Genomic DNA, 20,137 nt, shown 5'->3' with positions numbered 1-20,137 from the left:
AGTGAAAAAAACTGAGCATTCATAAGTCACAATATGAATGCCTGAATGTGTTTAATGGTAAAATATTAGTTTGTGATTATGTGGAAGCTCAACAGATTGATTGCTGTCCACACGCCTGTATTTTACATTACAGCACCATGTGTATACTGAAAGGCAGTAATGGATACTACATGTAGAAGCTAAAAGTACCAATACTACACTATACATATGTGAATCAGCAAGTGAAACGTGTCCATACAAAACAAAACAAAACTATCTGCCATTATTAGTAAAATGATTGTTTCTGCAGTCGAATGTTTCCTGTCACGTCATAATTTAGTTCATCATAAACATTAAAAATCACCACTTTGAAACACGGTTTTCATTGGACCGAAAACGGGTACAAAAATGTCATTTTGTCTCTTTGTTGTTAATTAAACAATAATAACAAAATATACAGACATCTTTATAATATTAGTACAAATATACAGAAACTGTAACAATATGTATAAAAGTAAAAAGAAAATATACAGAAAACCTAAACAATATTTGAACAACAATAACAGTATTCTAACACATTGTTGTTATAATTATTAAAGGTATTGTTTAATCCAGCACGATGGATGTAAAAGTCGCAGCTGGTTCTGTTTTTCCAGCCGAGCTTCCGTAGTCCGGAAGTCTCATTGACAGCCTGTGCGCGACGTCTGCGACGTTGTTTTAACCTCCTCGTACAAACACCTGCAGGTTTCCGCCCTCTGACAAATACACAGGTGAGTTTATTCACGTTCGATTAAATCAACGCGTGCAGCAAAGTCACGATGAAAACCGGAAGCATTTTATGTTGTTTCCGTTCTTTATAAATTCTATTTTATTTCATATGTAACGTTAGGTCACAAATCTATTAACGTTAACTGACAGAATGAACTAAAGTATCACAAGTATTCATTAGAATATCCTTTGAGACGGAAGTTTAAATGACACGTGACAAGGTCACAATACTCATCTTTATCAATAGTGTCAACTATCGAGAGAAACACGTGACTTTTCACCCAGTAAAATTATATATAATTACACACACACACACACGTTGCATCCGGTTACAACTGGCTCTAAAAAACTAAAACATCAGTTGTGACGTGAGATTACAAAAATTATATTATGAATTGAATCCAGGCAGAAACTTCCACATAAGGTCAATAAATCGAAACACCAGTGCTACATTTTAATATGATAGCACGCTGTGTATTGAAATGACTACACGTTGTATGAGTGACTAATTGGGGCTCAGTTGTATTGAAACGATAAATCAGCAGATTCAATCATTTTGAGGCAAATAAAATGTTCAATAATGACACGAGAGAGTCGTGTGTGTGTGTGTGTGTGTGTGTGTGTGTGTGTGTGTGTGTGTGTGTGTGTGTGTCGTCCCCTCAGATGCCCCCCCGGCCTCTGGAGCCTCTGGCCAAGCGGCTGCTGAAGGGCCTTATTGCTGTGGAGCTGCTGGGCGTCCTCGGGGCCTACGGACTCTTCCAGCAGATGAACAGCAGTCGAGGTGATGGATGCAGTTCTTCTTGTGTCATCGTAGTGGAAACTGAACTGGACTTTACGTTTACTTTTCCACCGCAGATTTCAGGAACACAATGAAGAGACGGTTTCCATCGGTTCTAGAAGGTGAGAATTGTTCGTTTCAAACACTGGAGGGGGGGGGTCACTCACTCCAGATGTGCCAGCTAAAGCATTGAGAGCGAAGCCGCTGCTTCTGAGTGGATCTGTGGCGTGAGATGATCAGAGGAGACGCTGCAGAACATCCCCCAGCGACACCAAGGCCCCGTATCGCCAACATGGCTTCAGAAGAACAACAAGGAGCCGAGTGTTCTGAGTCCCTGCGGTAGATTTGAGCAAAACTACTATGTTATCTTTTGTAAAAGCTTCAGGGAGCCACATGCCGACCTCTGACCCCTGGTATCAACTGACTTTTTCCGATATAATAAACTTTGACCTTCATGACTTACTATACATTGATACGAGGCAACATGAAGAAAAAAACAAAACAGATTTAAAATCATTTTAATGGCATCAAACGTATCCATCTCTATAAACTGAATATGAAAGTGTTAATCATTTTGATGTATAAGTCGTGTAACAACATGGCGTGATGTCAAAGTCTTTGTTCCTCCTAGTCTACTACCAGTCCAACGAGTGGGCGGGGCTACACGGCCTCCGGGAGAAGGACCGCGACGCCTGGGCGCTCAAACAGGAATGAGGACGTCGGTGACGCCGCTACTTCCTGCTCCTCTTGCCGCCGGACGCCCTGCCCCCCCCCCTGGCCCGGGAGAAGCTCCTCTTCATGCCGAACGCGCTCTTCTTCCTGCGCATGGTCTTGGCGTCGCGGCCTTGCATCCAGTCGTCCCGATTGGCCTCCCACTTCAGCTGCTTCAGGGCTGCAGAGCACAAAGAACACAATCAGAGGCTGATTGATTTTTATGGATCTACAGGACGACAGCGGCAGGAAGTCGGCTTGTTTCAGATGTCTGGACGGATGCGTTTCTCTCCGAGTCCATTAAAGAAGAACTGAATAAAGCCCCGGATGTCATTTCCCCTCGTTCAGCCCACCTGCTTTGTCCTTGTTCGCCATGGCGTTCAGTCCGATGCTGTCGAACTTGGACCCTGCGTTCTCATCCAGCAGGGAGCCGAACTGCGTTACACATAAATCAGATCAACATTAGAAAACAGTCGTGCTGCAGTTTGTCTGTAAACTAAAAAGTCAGATTGGACTTGATAAATGATAAAAACCTCGTCAGCAGACACGAACATGGCTGCATCGGTCTTTCCTTTCTTCTTCTTTCCACGTTTAGAATCTGAGATGAGCGACAAAGGTATTAGGATCACTAGGAACAAGTTGTTTTACCTGTTATTAATCATCAATATCAGAGGAATCAGAATGACTCACGGATCATGAGTCATCCAAAATCTATATTTTATGTGGTTCATCCAAACTACATCTTACAGGTTGTTCTTGACGGATTTACGTTATAAAGTATAAAAAGCCACATAAGCACAAAAAGAAATGTATGTAACCTGAGGAGTCGGGCTCCTCTGAGGATTTCCTTTTTCCCTTCCTGGTACGAGGAGTGATGTCGGGAACCTTCATCTCATCCTCGGAATCTGCAGGAAAAAACAAACCACTCAACCGTTTGTAAGGCGAGCAGATGAAATGCAGCTCTCTGATTGGTGGAGAGCGAGTCACAGGGTGCACTGTGTGTGACACCGACCTCAGTGCACACTCAACAATATATCTATATGTAATATGTATCTCAAGTACTCCGGGAAGTACCAATACTTTACTCTGAATACCACAACGTGCATTCTTCATTTCCTGTTTTTGTAGTTCATGTGTTTGTTTTTTATAATTAATTATAATTATATTTAACAGGCCTGTGCTATGAATCCTCGGTGTGATAAAGATTCGTTATTTTGTGAACTCACCATTGAACGCGTCGTCCTCCAGAACCGGAACTGAGAGGAGAGAAAAAAACATTAATGGAAGGAAGATATTTCATTTAGTATCCGGCTCTATTCTTTAAAGTCTTCTCATACGCTCTTCAGAACATGTTCAAGGAATCAGACAAATCACATTAGTTTGATTAATATAACTAAACTCAACGTCGTTGTCAGACATTTTAACGTGACGTTTCGTAAAAACCCTTTTAAAAGTAAAATTTTAAAATTCATCAACAAATGCACCTTCGTCCTCGTCATCCTCATCTCCAGCCGGATCCATGAAGGCTCCTCCTTCCTCCTCCAGCTCGTCTCCGAAGTCCTCCTCGTCCATGCTGCCCAGAGACACCTCCTCGTCGTCCAGGTCGTCCTCCTCAGAGTCGTCGGAGTCCTCGGCGCCTTTCTTGCTCTTCTTGCTCTTCACGTGGCTGAAGGAGAGAAGAACTGACTGATCAACAATCAATAATCAACAGTCTGAGGCAGAAGTTAAGTGTTATTAACTGTTATTACTGCAGCATTCGGTTTGTTGCTCATCAATACATAATCAATAAGCCAACCGCTCACCCTGCAAAGTCCAGATCATCGATGGCCATCTCAGTGAAGTACGAGTCTCCCTCCACGGAATCTGAAACACGTTGAAACGTGTTATTAGTGCAAACGGGATTTAAGAGCAAAACAAGAAGAAATACGATTATTCAGCAATGAACTAAACATTACTACAAAAATTAGTATTTTTCATCAAATGTCAAAGAACACAAATGTTTAAACAGAGGATATATATGTGTTTAAAAGGACAATTTCATCCAAATACTTCAAAGTAAAAGCTCAGTATCGACCTTTTAAAAGCACAAATTAAAACACTCATGTGAGGTTTCATTTGTTTCATTTTAAGGGCCGACATCAATTCAAGTGTTTAATTGTAAAAATTAACCAGATGTCGTTTTCTTCCGTGATTATTATTGGATGTTTTGCAGCCGGCTGACGTGTTACCCGGCAACCGGTTGCTCCTCTCCACTCACCGAGCATCTTCTCAAACTCCTCGTCGTCGACGTCCTCCACGCTGGCGTTGTCTCCGTCTCCTCGAGGACGACGGGACGGAAGCTGCTTCTCCTGCAGACGCTTCCGGAAGAAACTGTGGAATGAAACATTTAGAACGGCGCTTCAGCTCGTGAACGTCTACGGAGAGAGACCCGCGAGGAAAAGTGAATTTGAAGCGTTTCAGCTTCCAGCTGCTGGGAGTCATTTTGAGGAGGAAGAGGAGAAACAAAAAGGAGCTGGTGATGAACTTCCACGTGGAAGCTTAACTTTAACAGTGAAAAAAGGAAGAAATGACAGAGAGATACTGCTCTGATGAAATCCCATTGATCTGCCTGTGGAACCCACCGATGGAAGAAGACCTCCTCCACGGGGATCTGGCTCTCCTCTTTGGACACAAACTCCTCGCAGTTCACTGAGAGACAGAAGGACAGAGTTCAGCCCCGATGGGACACAGAGGGGAAGCACTCGCAGCGCAGGACTCACCGGGCAGCTCGCTGAGGGGGAACCGCTGCCTGGGCATCAGCGCCGCAGAGTCCGTGTTCTCTGTAGAAGAGCAGACGTCCACATGTTCAAAGGAGTGAAAACATCTGCTTCAGTGGAGGACAACAGGGACTAAGAAGACGTTTCTCACGTTTCCCCTTCAGTTGTTTCGGGTTCCTGAAGACGAACCGGTCCAAGAACCTGATGAGGGTGAAGTCCTGCAGAGGGTCCCCGGAGTACTGGATGGACCCCCCCTGGAGACGACACGCAGCACTCATGAAACACCACAGAGGAAGAGAGCAGGCGGCGTTTGGATGAAGCTTCTTACCTCCAGGATGGTTTTAGCAAACAGCGACACTGACGGGTGGAAGTGAAGCGAGAGCTGAACATCAGGGGGAGAAAAACACAGGAAGGGAAAATATCATCATCAATATATATACATATATATGTGATATATGTGATGTATGTGAGGTTTGTTTCTCACCCTCTGCAGTTCCCACAGAGTCGTGTGGTCGGCGCCGCAGTACAACGGGTTCCTGTGCAGCGGGTCGTAGCTGCTAATGCTCTTCCCTCCTGAAAGAACCAACAATCAGTCAACAACAACGACGACTGTTTAGTATAAAAGGAGGAGAACATCGCAGGTGGCATCTACAGCAAACGTTTGATGGGAAGATGAAAGGATTCATCACTAATTATCGGACCAACATCAGACAAAGCAACAATAAATTATGTTTTTTTTAACTTAAATTTTTGATTTTAAATCTCAATTTAAGGAAACGGTTGTTTTATCGTTTTCAAATTAATTTTCCACTGGAGACCTGACAGGAGAAAACACACACCTTCCAGGTTCTGGTGATGTACCCATGATGCAGCGGGCTTCGCCACCTCGGGCGCCGCAACAACTCCTTCCTCCTGTTTGTCAGCGTCCACAAAGCGCTCCTCTTCATCATCATCCTCCTCAGCGAGGTCTTTGAACTCCTCCTCCTCTCCGTCCTGAGTGAACAGGAAGTGATGCAAAAGAATCAGCAAGGAAACCATTGTTTAAAACCAATTTAAAAAGTCAGATGATTATTTCTATTTTTAGCTACAGAATACTTAACGAGGTTAGAAGGGAAAAAGGTGTATTTTAAAATTCATATAATATTATATACTAAATAATTCATTTAGAATGTTAAGAACACATTAGGAGCATATTAACATTTTAAGCGGTTTGTGGCCTGATGTCATTACATCTGTTAATAATGTAATAATAATGTAAATGAAGACGGAGAGCCCTCACCCCGTCCTCCAGCAGCAGGATCTTCAGGCCCGGTTTGGCCTTCATGACCTCTGACACCAGGAAGAGCGCCCCGCAGGCGAAGCTGGCCCCCTGCTCGGCGCTGACCTGCAGCAGCCGCTTCACGAAGGCCTTGACCCGCCGCAGCACGATGTCGGCCTTCAGCGACTTGTACAGCAGGTTGAGGAACATGCTCTGCCTGGAGCAGGACGAGAGGCCGGGGTCCATCAGCTTCCTGTAGGGGGGGGGGGGGGGACATTTAGATGTTCGTCTGTCCTCAATCTCCACTCAGATCCATCCGAGCTGCTCGTTCTTTGCATTTGTACGTTTAACATTTTCTGAAGTTCTTCTATTTTCTATTCTAACCGGGTCCAGGATTGCAGGATTCCAGTCTGGGTCACCAATAATGAATTGATGACGGAACGAGATACAACAAAACCTTAAAAAGACACAAAATGTTTCAATAACGTTTGTATAACAACAACAAGTCCTGAAAGGAAACAAGCTATTTGAATAAATGTTTACGCGATTCACCAGATTGAATCATCTGACTTATTAGAAGAACTTGTGTGAAATAACAATGATCCTGCCTACAAAAGATAAGAAGAAGAAGATGATGATGATGATGATGAGAGGCGAGGAAGGCCTTACCTGTACAGGGCCACGTAGTACCGGTCCGAGACGCTCTGCTGGGAGTCCATCACCTGGAAGAGCAGCATGAGCGCCTGCACGGCCGTGTTGAACTTCACCAGGTGCACCACCTTGAACAGCGTGTCCAGCTGCTCCCTCACCTTCTCGTCTCCGGCGTCGGCGTACGGGTAGGCCCGGTTCACGCCCGACAGCAGCCCGCTCAGCATCTTGGACTCCACGTCCTTCTTCTTGACGCAGGCGCGGAAGAAGGAGAAGTAGATGCCGATGAGCTTGGCGGCGAGGTCCGCCTCCTCGTGGCTGAGCATCACCTGGCTGAGGAAGCAGACGGCGTAGTACTGCGCCTTGGCGCTGATGTTGGGCCGGAACATGAGCCGCTCCACCTCGCAGCACACCACCGCCTTCATGTTGGGGTGCTTGTGCAGCAGCGACTCCAGCAGGTAGGAGGCCTTGGCCGCCGTCTTGTACTCGGGGTCGCCCAGCTTGTTGACCACCTGACCCAGCAGCGCCCTCTCCTGCTCGGGGCGGGCGGACAGCATCTCGTGGGCGGTGGACAGCGCCTTGGCCTTGGTGGCCGCCACCGTGTCGTGGGACACGGCGTCCAGCGCCACCACGAACTCGGCCACGAGGAGCTTTAGGCGGTGCTCGAACAACCAGAGGACGAGGCGGCGGTCGCGGACATCCCGGTTGCCGCTGGCCCGCTCTTCCAGCTGGTCGAAGGGGCGCTGGGCGAAGGGGCGGAGCTTCCGGCCCTCCGGCAGCAGGTTGGAGAGCAGCAGCTCGCGCAGCGTGTCCAGCGCCATCAGGCTCATCCGCCGGCTGCCCCTCTTCTTCACCATGGTCACCAGGTTCTCCACGTGCTCCAGCGTGTGCACCGGCGCGTCCTGGATCAGCACCGTCATGGCCGCCATCCGGTCCGCCAGCACGCCGGAGGAGACCACCGACTTCATCCAGTTGGAGTTGGCGCCCTTCTGCATGTTCTTCTTGCTCTTGTAGAGCGCCACGTCGGCCTCGTACAGCTGCTGGGCCAGCGCCTTGTACTGGGTGACCAGCGAGGGGTCCTGCTCGGCGGTGGAGGCCTCGGCGGCGTAGTCCATGTCGAACCACTTCCCCCCGGGCTTGATGAGCAGCACCGGCCTCCGTTGGAACTCAAACACGTTCACCTTCTGCTTCTTCTTCGCCTTCTGCTTCTCGTCCTTCTTCGCTCTCTGCGCAGCGGCCTCCTCCTCGGCTTTCTTCGCCTTTGCGGCGTCCTCCGCGGCTGCCTTCTTGACGTCCTCCTCGCCGTCCTCCGGCTCGTCCGGGATCACCTGCACTCCGGCGAAGGCGCGGACGCCGAGCTTGGCGATGAACTTCTCCAGCTCGCCGTCCTCCAGGTCGTCGATGGCTCCTTTCTTTCCTCCGTCCACCAGCTCGTTGGAGTCGTCCAGGCCGGCGAGCATGACGTAGTCGGCCTGGAGAAGAAAACCGCCATTTAATGATGATCGTCAATAAGATGAACGGAGGTCAAGTACAGACGCCACAATACTTTGGTTTTTATTCCTGTTTTTTTCTAAATGTGCATTTAGAAACACAGTTCTGACAAATGTGGTTTAGAGCTGGAAAGATTTAAAACATTTAAGCTAAAATTGGTTTGGTTCTAAAGTCTTAAACACGCAAAATATTAAATGTACTATCATTTAATATTCACATACTCGGGTTGAGTACAAGTACATCAAGTGTGTACTCTAGTAAATAATCTTCCAGCATTGGCTTCAGATGGACAGGAGTGACTGCAGGACTTCTGAACATCTGGCTGAACAGATGTTGAAGGTAGAATTAGTTAACATGATTTTAACCAGTTGTGCACTTTATTTTTTCATTTTAAAATATTTTTTACTTTAACTTTTATTGCTTTATTTTAAACTAACCCATAGCATTATTTTATATTTCATTCATTGTCTTGTCGTTCCTTGTCGTACTGTCTGCTGTTACGCACCAACCGCCAAGTCAAATTCCTTGTATGTCTGACATATTATGGCAATAAATGTTTCCTGATTCCTGATTGTGGAGGAAGTATTCAGATATTTCCCTTTTTGAAGTAGTAATACTTTGCTACAAGAAAATGCACATCAGTATAATAATATAAATAGGCTGCAGCGTACTTGGAGTACTGGAGGTACTCCGTATGTAGTATACTATAATATACAGCATAGGATTGCATTATTATGAATACTGATGCATTTTAATGTTCATACCACCATTTGCTATTCTGCTGGGTGACTTATAAAAATACAACATATTTCAGTTGGTTTGTATTTATTGATAAAGTAGAAAGTGCCACATGTGTTGCGTAGTTAGAGGCAGAAAGTCTCTCGTTTGTTTCAGTAGCTGTTACGAGGTTTCGTTCGGGTGACTCGCCTGCGTCCCTCCGAGCCGCAGAACATCGTCCAGGCTGAACTCTTCCTCTTCCTCTGTCGCGCTGTCTTCCCCCCCATCAGCCTCCGGATCTCCATCTTCCTCGCCACTGATGTTTTCGGCCTCCATGTCGGCTTCTGCGGGCTGGAATGTCCCTTTGGACTTTCTACGGCGCTTGTTTATCGCCGCCATGCTTCCTAACAGCATGGAGAGAGAACGTGACCCGGATGTGGAAGGACACGGCACGGAAGCGTTTCCGTGCTTGGAGAAAAGAAACAAAATATGTTCGTATTTTTTTTTACGTAAGGCATTTTAGTAGTTAAAAGACAATGTAATATGTACACGAAAAATCTCTGTCATTTTATTCATTTTTAAAATAAAGCTATGGTGAAGAACAACCACTTCCGGTTGTTGCTCAAATAGCCAATAACAATATTTTGTCCCAACTACGTAATCCCCCATTTGACCAATCAGAGAGTTTGTCGAGATGTCAAGTTTACCACTCTTACCATTCTGATACAGGCCGGAAAAGCATTCGAAATTACGTTTCAAAATAAGATCACAAATGCTATTCATCATCTAGCTGACAGCTGGAAAAGAAAGAGAAACAACTCCAAGGAATATGTTGTTATTATTGTAACAGGGCGAAAATGAGTCTTTGCTGGAGAGTTCAGTTCTTTGGGCTCAGGGTCTGGTGGAACCATCCCCGGGAGTTCATGAGCAGAAATCCCACCCGAGGACTGTGGGAGGAAACAGAGGTTCCTTTGGACCGCTCATAGTGCTCCAGTTCTGGGACGTAATTGGGCCCTAGATGAATACCTCCACTGGGGTGTCCGACTCCGTGCAGTCTATCTTAGGGGACCAAGGCTCGCTCAGACAAAGTTTCCCTGTCAGGTTTTGGGGGTCTTGAGGCTCAACAGTTTTTGCCGTTTATAGGCCTCCTTTAACTTGGGTGACGGCGAGGCCTAAAGTCAAATTATCTAAATTAGTTACAACGAAAGGAGTGATTCTTTTACTGGTTTATCTTTTGGCATGAAAAGTTTAATTTCCAAAATAAGTGTCAGCGTGCCGCATGTGTGAAAGCTGAGCAGCCCGTGAGTAACCACAGTAACGGACCGGAACTCGCAATGCACTCTGGGTACTGTCATGGCGGCTAGTGCTTGAAGTTGCCACAACGTTTTGTCCACTGCTTCTAGTTGTTGTCGTAACGTTTTTAAGTAAGCCCGCTAACATATAAATTGGGGCATTAAACCTGCCAGCAAACATGGCGTCCACCGCCGCAGGTAAACAGCGGATACCGAAGGTGGCGAAGGTGAGAAAAAGAAAAGAGCCATGAACTTCATTAACTTCGTTTAAGCTAACATGCTAACAGCTAGTTAGCGCTGATGTTTGAAGGCGCAGAGCGCGAGAAAACGTTAGTGCTCGTTTGCTATTGACCACGTGCGGGTCGTTAAATCTATAATTTATGTGAATAGCACATACGTTGAAATATTGCTTTAGAGTTTGACGTAAAACGCTTGTGCTCCGCAGCCGTATTATTCTCGTGTGTCCGACACGCTGCGCTTTGTTTGGGTTTCCGTGTTTACGCTCGGATGCGCTGTTGGATCCGTGACTCCTGTTTCTACTCTGAAGGCTTTCCCCTCTCTGGAGACTCATTTGAAGCATGTTTGACAAAGCTCGCCACTCAAAAACCTACCTAACGTTAGTGTTTTTATGAATAGTTAAAAACAAGGTTACATCGCTAAACAAACATAAATGCGACACCTGTTTGTTTTTGCTCCCACCGATCATACGTTGAAGTAACAGATCTGATGCTGCATAGTTCTACAGTGGCCTTTTATTAAGTCTCACCTAAGTAATAATCAAGCAGCGCATTGTTACGGAACACCTGTCAGGTGGACTGATTATTATCCCAAACGATTGGAACAAATTAGTGAACAGAGTTTGTGAATTTGTGAAGCTGTGTGCATAGTAAACGTGTTGGTGAGGGCAAATTACAGACCCCCGCATGAGTGAAACGTCTACTAACAATTTACATTCAACAATCGATAATACCACTAAAAAGCCTGAGCTCCACCTAGTTCAAGTCTGATGAACTTGATTGTGATACACACAGAGTACTGTGATAACAAAGTGGAACTTGTTTTCACTCCACCTGTATTCTCACCAGACCTGCTGCTTTATTTGAAACGGGTTGAACCGTAACGTGGTTGTGTGCATCTTCTACAATTCTGTAGAGACTGCTTAAACATTCACATGGAATCAGTCATATTCCCCTACAGTCATTCCATATTTGTATAATACTACCGAAACACAAGTAGCCATGTTTTGCTCTCAGGTACCTGTTGATTAAAACGAGCATCGGGATAAGTGACATCATCATGAAATGGAATGAAAAACCATCTGACACTTTGACGAGTACTGGATAGTCTGTGTTAAGACACAAAGACCCCGACTGGAGTGGCGTCACATTGAAGTTGACGTTTCTTCTTGTGTCTGCAGGTGAAGAACAAAGCTCCTGCAGAGGTTCAGATCACCGCCGAGCAGCTGCTGAGGGAAGCCAAGGAGAGGGAGCTCGAGCTTCTGCCGCCGCCGCCCAAACAGAAGATCACCGACGAGGAGGAGCTGAACGACTACAAACTCAAGAAGAGGAAGGTGAGCGCCAGCCTCTCTGTTTGCATTCCAATGTGCAGTATCAGTAATATCAGATTCGCTGTTGAAAGTATGTTCATGTTTTAATTTACACATGAAAAATTGGGGGGTCTGGCTGAACATTTAGAAAGAATGGCTGTTTACAAAATGATTAAGGCTATAAGAGGGAATTATTATTTTTACGTTATTCTCTTCATTGAAAAAGATATTCACATGATGATTTTTTGATTTTTGTGGAAATCTCATACTCTGATCATACAGATCAGATATTTGTAATTTTCTAACTATTCCTCGATTCATTTTCTTTTCTTCATTAAGGGCTTTGAAGACAACATCAGAAAAAATCGGACTGTCATCAGTAACTGGATCAAATACGCACAATGGGAGGAAAGCCTGAAGGAGATCCTGAGGTATTAAGGGAGACGATTCTTCTTCCATCTTTTTTCCTGTCAATATATCCGGCACACGTCTTAGCCGTAATGTTTAATCCCCACATCATCTCGCCTCCTCCTCTCCTCAGGGCCCGATCCATTTACGAGCGAGCGCTGGACGTCGATCACCGCAACATCACACTGTGGCTGAAGTACGCCGAGATGGAGATGAAGAGCCGGCAGGTGAACCACGCCCGCAACATCTGGGACCGAGCCATCACCATCCTCCCACGAGTCAACCAGTTCTGGTACGAACAAAGTCCCAGTTTGGGCTTATTTTGACATTTACAGACAGTTGAACAGCGATTAGCTGCTTACGATATTAGTCACGGGTCAGATCACTCATCAAAGTCCCACAAAAGAAAAGAGAGAAAATAAAACTTCCCGATGACGTTTACTGGCGCTGAAACTAATTGATGATCATTATTGATCAACATTAGCGGATACAGATCAAATCAATGTCATAATGGTAGGGGAAACACTGATGTCTGTCCAGATATCTACCTGTGCTTCATGCACCTTTTGACTTGCCGTCCCGTAACAGGTACAAGTACACCTACATGGAGGAGATGCTGGGGAACGTCGCCGGCTGCCGGCAGGCCTTCGAGCGCTGGATGGAGTGGGAGCCCGATGAGCAGGCCTGGCACTCCTACATCAACTTTGAGCTGCGCTACAAGGAAGTGGACAAAGCCCGCACCATTTATGAGCGATATATCCTTCTTTGTGGGTGATTTTGACGTGTTGAGAGCTGAATGGTAATAAATGTGGTAATCCAATTTGAGGAGGACAGAGAGAAGGCAGCAACAGGGGGACAAGAGGACAAACTAACTCAAAGGATGTTGAAAGTGTGTCCTCAAACATCTTGATTTGTCCCACCAAGAGTCCAAAACGCAAATCAGCAGATCCTCACATTAGACAAATATTGTCTTTGTTTAAAAGACTTGATTATAAAAAGATCTTCGTGGTGTAAAAAAACCCTAACTCCGCTGCACTCGTCCTCGTTCACCCCGAGGTGAAGAACTGGATCAAGTACGGCCGGTTCGAGGAGAAGCACGGCTACATCGCTCACAGCAGGAAGGTGTACGAGAGGGCGGTGGAGTTCTTCGGAGAGGATTACGTGGACGAAAACCTCTTTGTGGCCTTCGCAAAGTTCGAGGAGACACAGAAAGAGGTTTGTGATGAACGAAGCCAACAGACTCAAACCAAAGCCTCGTGCTTTCAAGCCCAGCCGGAGCATAAAGGCGTCCTCGTCTTCTGTCTTCCTCAGTTTGAACGGGTTCGGGTGATCTACAAGTACGCTTTGGACCGGATCCCTAAACACCAGGCGCAGGAGCTCTTCAAGTTCTACACCATGTTTGAGAAGAAGTTCGGAGACCGCAGGGGAATCGAGGACGTCATCGTCAACAAGCGGCGCTTCCAGTACGAGGAGGAAGTCAAGGTATTGATTTGGTTCGCGCCAATCATCTCTGACGTGCATGAAGTGTCTGATTCTTTGTCCATCAGTGAGTCACAAAGTTATTTCTTTTTCATAAAATCTGTTGTCGTCCTTTTTAAACACAACATGTCGGCCTGAACGAGATCTATTTCTGTTCACTCTCGGTGATCAGCGGGAGGAAAGAAATGTCCCTTCCTGTTCTCCCCGCTGACGTCACTTCCTGTCCCTGTCAGGCGAACCCTCACAACTACGACGCCTGGTTCGATTACCTCCGCCTAGTGGAGAACGACGCCGACCCCGACACGGTGAGGGAGGTGTACGAGAGGGCCATCGCCAACATCCCCCCCATCCAGGAGAAGAGACACTGGAAGAGATACATCTACCTGTGGATCAACTACGCTCTGTACGAGGAGCTGGAGGTCAAGGTGGGCTCACTCTCTGCTCCTCACCCACAAGGAAGGAGTCCTAGAAAAGTCAAATTATTAACAAGGGGAAACCTTTACGTTGTGTGGGAGAGATTAAAAGATGACAAAAAACGAAAAATACATATAGGAGCCATGATCTCAATAACATTTAAACGATTTTATTCAGGATGCGGAGAAAACGAGGCAGGTGTACCAGGCCTCTCTGGACCTCATCCCACATAAAAAGGTAATTCACATTTGAGTTTTTTCTTAGAATGCCGCTCGGATTCTGTTTTCTTCTCACAGAAACGTGTCGGCACTGTGAGTTAAAGTTCCACCAGACTGTGATCCTCTTGTGCTCCTTTCGTTTCAGTTCACATTCGCTAAGATCTGGCTTCTCTACGCTCAGTTTGAGATCCGACAGAAGAACCTACAGGGATCCAGAAGGGTCATGGTGAGCTTGCAAAATATATATATTACTCTATATCAATATTTAGCTTACATTTACCTCTTTGTTGTGTTTGTTAGGTAAACGGCTTATGGTCTCAATCTCTGGTTTAAAGTCTTCATCACCGCATGATGTTCAATTAGTAAATTATTGTCCATTTAGAGTCCAACAGACCATGAACCAGGAGATGCTTTAGGGCGGGACTAGACGCTGATTGACAGGTCTCTACGTCACTCCAGCATCAGTCCAACATCATTAAATGTTGTTGTGATCTGGTGAAGAGGCGTAGTTCTGAGTTTCTTGCTAACATTAGGTCGAGCATTGACCGTGTCCCTTCGAGCAGGGCACGGCCATCGGTAAATGCCCGAAGAACAAGCTGCTGAAGGGCTACATCGAGCTGGAGCTGCAGCTGCGAGAGTTTGACCGCTGCAGGAAGCTGTACGAGAAGTACCTGGAGTTCAGTCCGGAGAACTGCACCACCTGGATCAAGTTCTCCGAGCTGGAGACCATCCTGGGAGACGTGGAGAGGGCCCGCGCCATCTTCGAGCTCGCCATCGGACAGCCGCGGCTGGACATGCCAGAGGTATTCATTCTTTGGTTGTTTTTTTTAAGGGATATGGACCAAAAAAAAATATTCCCACTGATATTTAACTGTTTTATTTTTGCACACCTTTGTCTTTCGTTGGAGCAAGTTAGAAAAAGCTGATAGTAAAAGCACAGCGTTTATTCTAAATGGTCTAATTATGGTAAGGGAGACTTTTTGTTTCCCAGACTACAAGATCACAGTAAATTACATACCGAATACTCGTATGCAAATGCTGAATTAGAAGAAAGATATCAATGATGCTCTTAACTATTGGGAACATTTAAAAGTGTGTGTGTGTGTGTGTGTGTGTGTGTGTGTGTGTGTGTGTGTGTGTGTGTGTGTGTGTGTGTGTGTGTGTGTGTGTGTGTGTGTGTGTGTTCAGGTGCTCTGGAAGTCCTACATTGACTTTGAGATCGAGCAGGAAGAGTTTGAGAACACCAGGAACCTTTACAAGAGGCTGCTGCAGCGCACACAACATGTCAAGGTGAGAACCGCGCGTTGCCATGGTGTAGTCACTCATCGGTTTATGGCTGTCGCTATCAGTAAACAGGAAGTGACCATATAAGGACGTAGTGGGGGGTATTCTTATGTCAATCAGGGTGTAGCCCCGCCCTAAAGCACCCTATTTATGGTCTGTTTGACTCCTAAATGTATTGAAGACTTAACTAGAGATTGAGAGGAGTCGCCCCCTGCTGGTCACTACGGAGAATGCAGCTCCAGCTTCACTTCAAAGAACCAGAAGTTGGCACTTAACCAACCACAGCACTCAACTGTGATAAGATGAACTCTGACTCCTCCTCTTCAGGTCTGGATCAGCTACGCTAAGTACGAGCTGTCCATCGACGGCCCCGACCGGCTGCAGAAGTGCCGGCAGATCTTCGAGGAGGCGAACAAGGGCATGAGGAACTGCGAGGAGAAGGAGGAGCGGCTGATGCTGCTGGAGTCCTGGAGGGACTTTGAGAGGGAGTTTGGCTCTGAGAGCTCCATGGAGAGGGTGAGGAAGCTGATGCCGGACAAGGTGAAGAAGAGGAGGAAACTGACCGCTGAGGACGGGGTGAGAACATGTTCATTTGAGACGCAAGTCCATCCACTTTTGTTTAACCACAATAACGTATATTGAGATTTTTATTGTTTTTCTGTGCACTTGGTTTGATCATAACATCCCTTTCTGTACATGAAACAAGATATGTAGATATATAAAGAGTTGGTCTTGGATTGATCTGATGGGGGAACTAATAGAGCGCAATAATGAAGTTGCATTCTAAGCTATGACTCAAAGAACAGATGTTGACGGTTGAACGTCTTTCAGTCGGACGCGGGCTGGGAGGAGTACTACGACTACATCTTCCCGGAGGACGCCGCCAACCAGCCCAACCTTAAGCTGCTGGCCATGGCCAAGATGTGGAAGAGGCAGCAGATGGTCGAGGACGAAGACGACAACAAAAGCCCGGAGGAATCTCCCGAGGTGGCCGAAAACGACAAAAGTCCACAAGAATCTCCCGAGGTGGTCGAAGAGACGCAGACGACCTCGGACGAACCCGCCGCCCCTCCAGAGGCTGAAAGAGACGCAGAGATGGACAGAGACGACGAAGGCAGCAGTGAGAGTGACAGTGATGACGATGAGGGGAAGAAGGAGAGTAAGAGCGGGGGTGAAGATAAAGAGTAGATCTCCGCTCAGTTCGACCTTTCTAACCACCTGTTTTTTTTATAACAAAGATGCATTTATTGTGCGATTGTTTTCTGCATTACACAAAACATCAATTCAAACTCACTTGTGGTGTCTTTATTCTTAAGAAATCATCAGAATTTACAGGAAGAGTTGATGGTAACGTGTGTGTGCAGCGTGGCTCTCTGACAGTGAGACTATGTACAACGTGACTGCGCATTAAATATGATAATAAAGATGTGATGCGGACGCAGAGAGCCACAGTCTGTTATTCGATGTCCTCCGGCCTGACGGGGTGCGGCAGCGGGACAATGGACTTCTTCTCCGTGTCCCGGGACAAAGCTTTCCTCATGTCTGCAAGAAGAACAGCGTGGGCTCGGTGAGGAGGGGGCAGTTTGTATTTAAAAAGCTTCAGAAACAAACAAAAAAATGATCAAGCTGTGTCAAACAATCGCATCGTCTTGTTTTGTTTGTGTCACGAGACAATCATCAATATCACTTCTGGTCCCTAATGACTCGTGCACCTGAACGCACCACAGTGAAAACTAGGGGTGGGAATCTCTTGGCACCTCACGATTCGATTCAGAGGTCAACGATTCGATTCTAAACTGATAAAACGATTCTCGATTTTCTAAATTTTCTCAAATCTGAGTTTGCTAATCACTTCCTACTTTAATTATCAAATAAAGAAAATCAACAGATGAATTACCTTCTCTAATTTTTTTTATAAGAAAATCATATTTGTAGATTTTTTTTCTATCAACAATGAAAGAACCAATGCAGCTTGCATTTCAACACAATACGGAAGTAGCCTATGTAAAAAAAAAAAAAATTAAACATTCATTTTTCTTTTAAATGAAGAAAAAGCTGCTCTTAGTCTCAGATAGTTGTCATCTACGGTCCACAACGATTACCTAAGGGGCGTTTTATCCCATCATTTCGACTTTTTATCCCCTTACATTAGTGCGGAAATGGGCTTCTATCGTGGTGTGAATGCATCACTCCAGCCAATCCAAAGACGGGGTTTGTAACCAATCAGGTGTAGAGACCATGGCGAGCAATATCTCGCGCGAGACGGACTTTTAAATTCCGATTATTAACTTTTCTGAATCGAGACCGAATCGTTCTAGTGAGAATCAAGAGAAAATAAAGCTGGAAGCTAATCCGTAAGTTGTTTTTTCATTTTTAAGGGACATGTCCTGCAGGTGGTATCCGGTCTCACCGTAGGCGTCTTCGTCCGGCTCCCCGTTGCTGGCGGAGTAATACTCGATCACTGTGCGGTACACGCTGTAGCCCAGACGCTTGTACATGTTCACCGCCACCTGGTTGGAGACTCGCACAAAGAGGTCCACAAAGAAGCCGCCCTTCCTGCAAGCAAATGTGGGGATTTTCAGAGTAAAAGACACAAGGTGCATGACACCGGTTCACATAGAGGATCAGGACTACACTACACTTGGTTCGACCTCCTCACCTCTCTGAGATCTCCTCCAACATCTCCATGAGTTTGGCAGCGAGCCCCAGCCTCCTAAACTCGGGGGCCACTGACAGCGCGGTCACGTGACCATGCCACTCCTCCCGGGCCACAGATCCCTCCGCCTTCCCCATGACTGAGAGAAACAAGCTTATCTGACTGAAGGTTCAAATGAAAACCAACACAAGTAAATATATGCATGATGAAACTCACTGTAGCCCATCAGTTCACCACCAGGAGCCTCGGCCACGATGAAGTACTCCGGCCAGTGAGCCAGGTACTGTAGGTAAAACGGGATGCCATACTGGAGGTCAAAGGTCAAAGACAACTGCAGACGACATTTGGACGTAATATGTTTGTTGTCAGAAGTTAAGACATTACAATACAATCATTTAAACGAAGGATACAGTTTCCGTCAAGGGGTCCAGGTTGCTGTGGAGAAGAAAAAAAAAGTTAATAAAACCAATAATTCAGAAAACACTTTATTACCAGTCAAACAAACACAACCAAATAATTCTATTTTCTTATACAACGACATGTAGAACTATTTCAATATTCATTTGATAGGTGTGGACAACCCGCGTGGGACCAATCGTGCTGATTTAAGAAGCATTTCGTACCTCACGTCCGAGCCGGCTAGCTAGCTAACTAGCATTAGCTAGCTAAGCAGACTGACTATTATTTACTAGAAGTACAGTTATTTGACTGATTAAATGTGTGCCGATGTATTCAGAGGACACCGACGATTCACACGGTGTTATAGTAGGGTTATGGCAAGTAGTATTTTCCTTTTAACAACGGAACTGATACTCCCTCTCCCTTTTTTTAGAGAGAGTTCAGCACAGCATTCAGTGCTAATTCTAGTTAGCCTGCTAACGCTGATCAAACAACCGAAAGTGCAATAAAACTTCCACACGAGGCACCCGGAAGGTGAAAGTACTTCGCTTCACTCGGTGGAGTAAAACTGACAAAGCTTCACTCACATATTGTTGAATTTAAACAAATCATCGCAGGTAAACGGTCTCAATGTTGTCATGTTGGCTCGGTGTCCTTTCACCTCTCTGAGAGCGACATCAGCCTACTTCAAAAGGGCCAGAAGAAGAAGAGCGGCGCCCCCTGTCACAGCGGAGGAGCACTGCAGCTGCAAAATACATGATACATGAATATGACGTTCTTCCACTAGTTTCATGGTACTGAAGAGGCTTATGATGAACACGGAGAGGTGGGTCCTTCTGCTTAAAAATACAATTATTATATTATAATTATAATATTGATTATTATCTGGTCATACACTAAAACAATGGTATTGGCATTGTATTGAGGTTAAGAGTCACAGAACAAACCATTGTTATCTTAAATTGATTCCTGTCAATGTTAATTGAAAGCTGTGAAATGATTTGCAGTTTATTATTCATTTATATCAGTATAAATAAAATACAAATCAATAAGACATCACTTTGATATCTTGTAAACTGCGATAGATATTTATCACTGTTTCTTTGCTTCAGATTGACAGCACCTCACACTTCCTGTTTGACCTTTCCGCCACCGAATACTCCGGATGGGCCGTTGAGGTCGTAAGTATTACCAAGCAGAGACACTTTGGACAAACACACACTTTCCCCTTTCAGAGAGTTTGCTTTACGCAGATGAAACTGCTTGTCCATTGCTCATCGCGTAATCGACTCATGATGTGGAATCGTCTAACGGACGAACCCGTGTAATTTAATC

At 45.6% G+C, this 20,137-nt stretch overlaps 4 protein-coding genes across 4 annotated transcripts; 2 read left to right on the top strand and 2 right to left on the bottom strand.

Annotated features, from left to right (window-relative positions):
- Positions 1-577: 577 nt before the first annotated feature.
- Positions 578-2,787, top strand: LOC120808302 (protein CEBPZOS). The gene is made up of 4 exons (XM_040161145.2): positions 578-749; positions 1,411-1,528; positions 1,603-1,647; positions 2,157-2,787. Exons 2-4 carry the CDS (start codon positions 1,411-1,413, stop codon positions 2,237-2,239), a joined length of 246 nt encoding a protein of 81 aa, XP_040017079.1. The 5' UTR covers positions 578-749; the 3' UTR covers positions 2,240-2,787.
- On the bottom strand, positions 2,028-9,551 carry cebpz (CCAAT enhancer binding protein zeta). The gene is made up of 17 exons (XM_040160990.2): positions 9,317-9,551; positions 6,920-8,370; positions 6,272-6,503; positions 5,832-5,985; positions 5,477-5,565; positions 5,321-5,374; positions 5,144-5,246; positions 4,996-5,055; positions 4,858-4,924; positions 4,494-4,606; positions 4,039-4,099; positions 3,721-3,902; positions 3,463-3,492; positions 3,055-3,141; positions 2,770-2,834; positions 2,590-2,671; positions 2,028-2,417 (listed from the first exon to the last, which is right to left on the bottom strand). Exons 1-17 carry the CDS (start codon positions 9,518-9,520, stop codon positions 2,257-2,259), a joined length of 3,195 nt encoding a protein of 1,064 aa, XP_040016924.2. The 5' UTR covers positions 9,521-9,551; the 3' UTR covers positions 2,028-2,256.
- A 302-nt stretch (positions 9,552-9,853) lies between these two features.
- crnkl1 (crooked neck pre-mRNA splicing factor 1) lies at positions 9,854-17,184 on the top strand. The gene is made up of 14 exons (XM_040160999.2): positions 9,854-10,625; positions 11,816-11,968; positions 12,284-12,375; positions 12,486-12,644; positions 12,941-13,107; positions 13,389-13,567; positions 13,664-13,834; positions 14,065-14,256; positions 14,423-14,482; positions 14,609-14,689; positions 15,027-15,266; positions 15,652-15,753; positions 16,075-16,323; positions 16,579-17,184. Exons 1-14 carry the CDS (start codon positions 10,578-10,580, stop codon positions 16,933-16,935), a joined length of 2,250 nt encoding a protein of 749 aa, XP_040016933.2. The 5' UTR covers positions 9,854-10,577; the 3' UTR covers positions 16,936-17,184.
- On the bottom strand, positions 17,038-19,519 carry naa20 (N-alpha-acetyltransferase 20, NatB catalytic subunit). Its single transcript, XM_040161135.2, has 6 exons — positions 19,390-19,519; positions 18,814-18,838; positions 18,620-18,710; positions 18,407-18,542; positions 18,158-18,303; positions 17,038-17,289 (listed from the first exon to the last, which is right to left on the bottom strand). The coding sequence occupies exons 1-6, from the start codon at positions 19,440-19,442 to the stop codon at positions 17,204-17,206; spliced, it is 537 nt and encodes a 178-aa protein (XP_040017069.1). The 5' UTR covers positions 19,443-19,519; the 3' UTR covers positions 17,038-17,203.
- Between the last annotated feature and the right edge of the window lie 618 nt (positions 19,520-20,137).

This window comes from Gasterosteus aculeatus, chromosome 18, assembly GCF_964276395.1.
Source record: "Gasterosteus aculeatus chromosome 18, fGasAcu3.hap1.1, whole genome shotgun sequence".
Taxonomy (NCBI): Eukaryota; Metazoa; Chordata; class Actinopteri; order Perciformes; family Gasterosteidae; genus Gasterosteus; species Gasterosteus aculeatus.
This window is presented reverse-complemented; position numbering and strand designations above follow the sequence as displayed.

Excerpts from the sequence above, each read along its gene's own strand:
- crnkl1 (XM_040160999.2), top strand. The coding sequence starts at position 10,578 with ATGGCGTCCACCGCCGCAGGTAAACAGCGGATACCGAAGGTGGCGAAG. Across the intron at positions 13,108-13,388 it reads CCGCACCATTTATGAGCGAT|TCGTCCTCGTTCACCCCGAG; the intron begins ATATCCTTCTTT and ends ACTCCGCTGCAC. Across the intron at positions 13,835-14,064 it reads AGTACGAGGAGGAAGTCAAG|GCGAACCCTCACAACTACGA; the intron begins GTATTGATTTGG and ends TGTCCCTGTCAG.
- naa20 (XM_040161135.2), bottom strand. The coding sequence starts at position 19,442 with ATGACAACATTGAGACCGTTTACCTGCGATGATTTGTTTAAATTCAAC. Across the intron at positions 18,839-19,389 it reads TTGTTTAAATTCAACAATAT|CAACCTGGACCCCTTGACGG; the intron begins GTGAGTGAAGCT and ends TCTTCTCCACAG. Across the intron at positions 18,304-18,406 it reads TTGGAGGAGATCTCAGAGAG|GAAGGGCGGCTTCTTTGTGG; the intron begins GTGAGGAGGTCG and ends ATTTGCTTGCAG.
- cebpz (XM_040160990.2), bottom strand. The coding sequence starts at position 9,520 with ATGCTGTTAGGAAGCATGGCGGCGATAAACAAGCGCCGTAGAAAGTCC. Across the intron at positions 3,903-4,038 it reads GATGATCTGGACTTTGCAGG|CCACGTGAAGAGCAAGAAGA; the intron begins GTGAGCGGTTGG and ends TCTCTCCTTCAG. Across the intron at positions 2,418-2,589 it reads GGCGAACAAGGACAAAGCAG|CCCTGAAGCAGCTGAAGTGG; the intron begins GTGGGCTGAACG and ends TGTGCTCTGCAG.
- LOC120808302 (XM_040161145.2), top strand. The coding sequence starts at position 1,411 with ATGCCCCCCCGGCCTCTGGAGCCTCTGGCCAAGCGGCTGCTGAAGGGC. Across the intron at positions 1,529-1,602 it reads GCAGATGAACAGCAGTCGAG|ATTTCAGGAACACAATGAAG; the intron begins GTGATGGATGCA and ends TTTCCACCGCAG. Across the intron at positions 1,648-2,156 it reads GTTTCCATCGGTTCTAGAAG|TCTACTACCAGTCCAACGAG; the intron begins GTGAGAATTGTT and ends TGTTCCTCCTAG.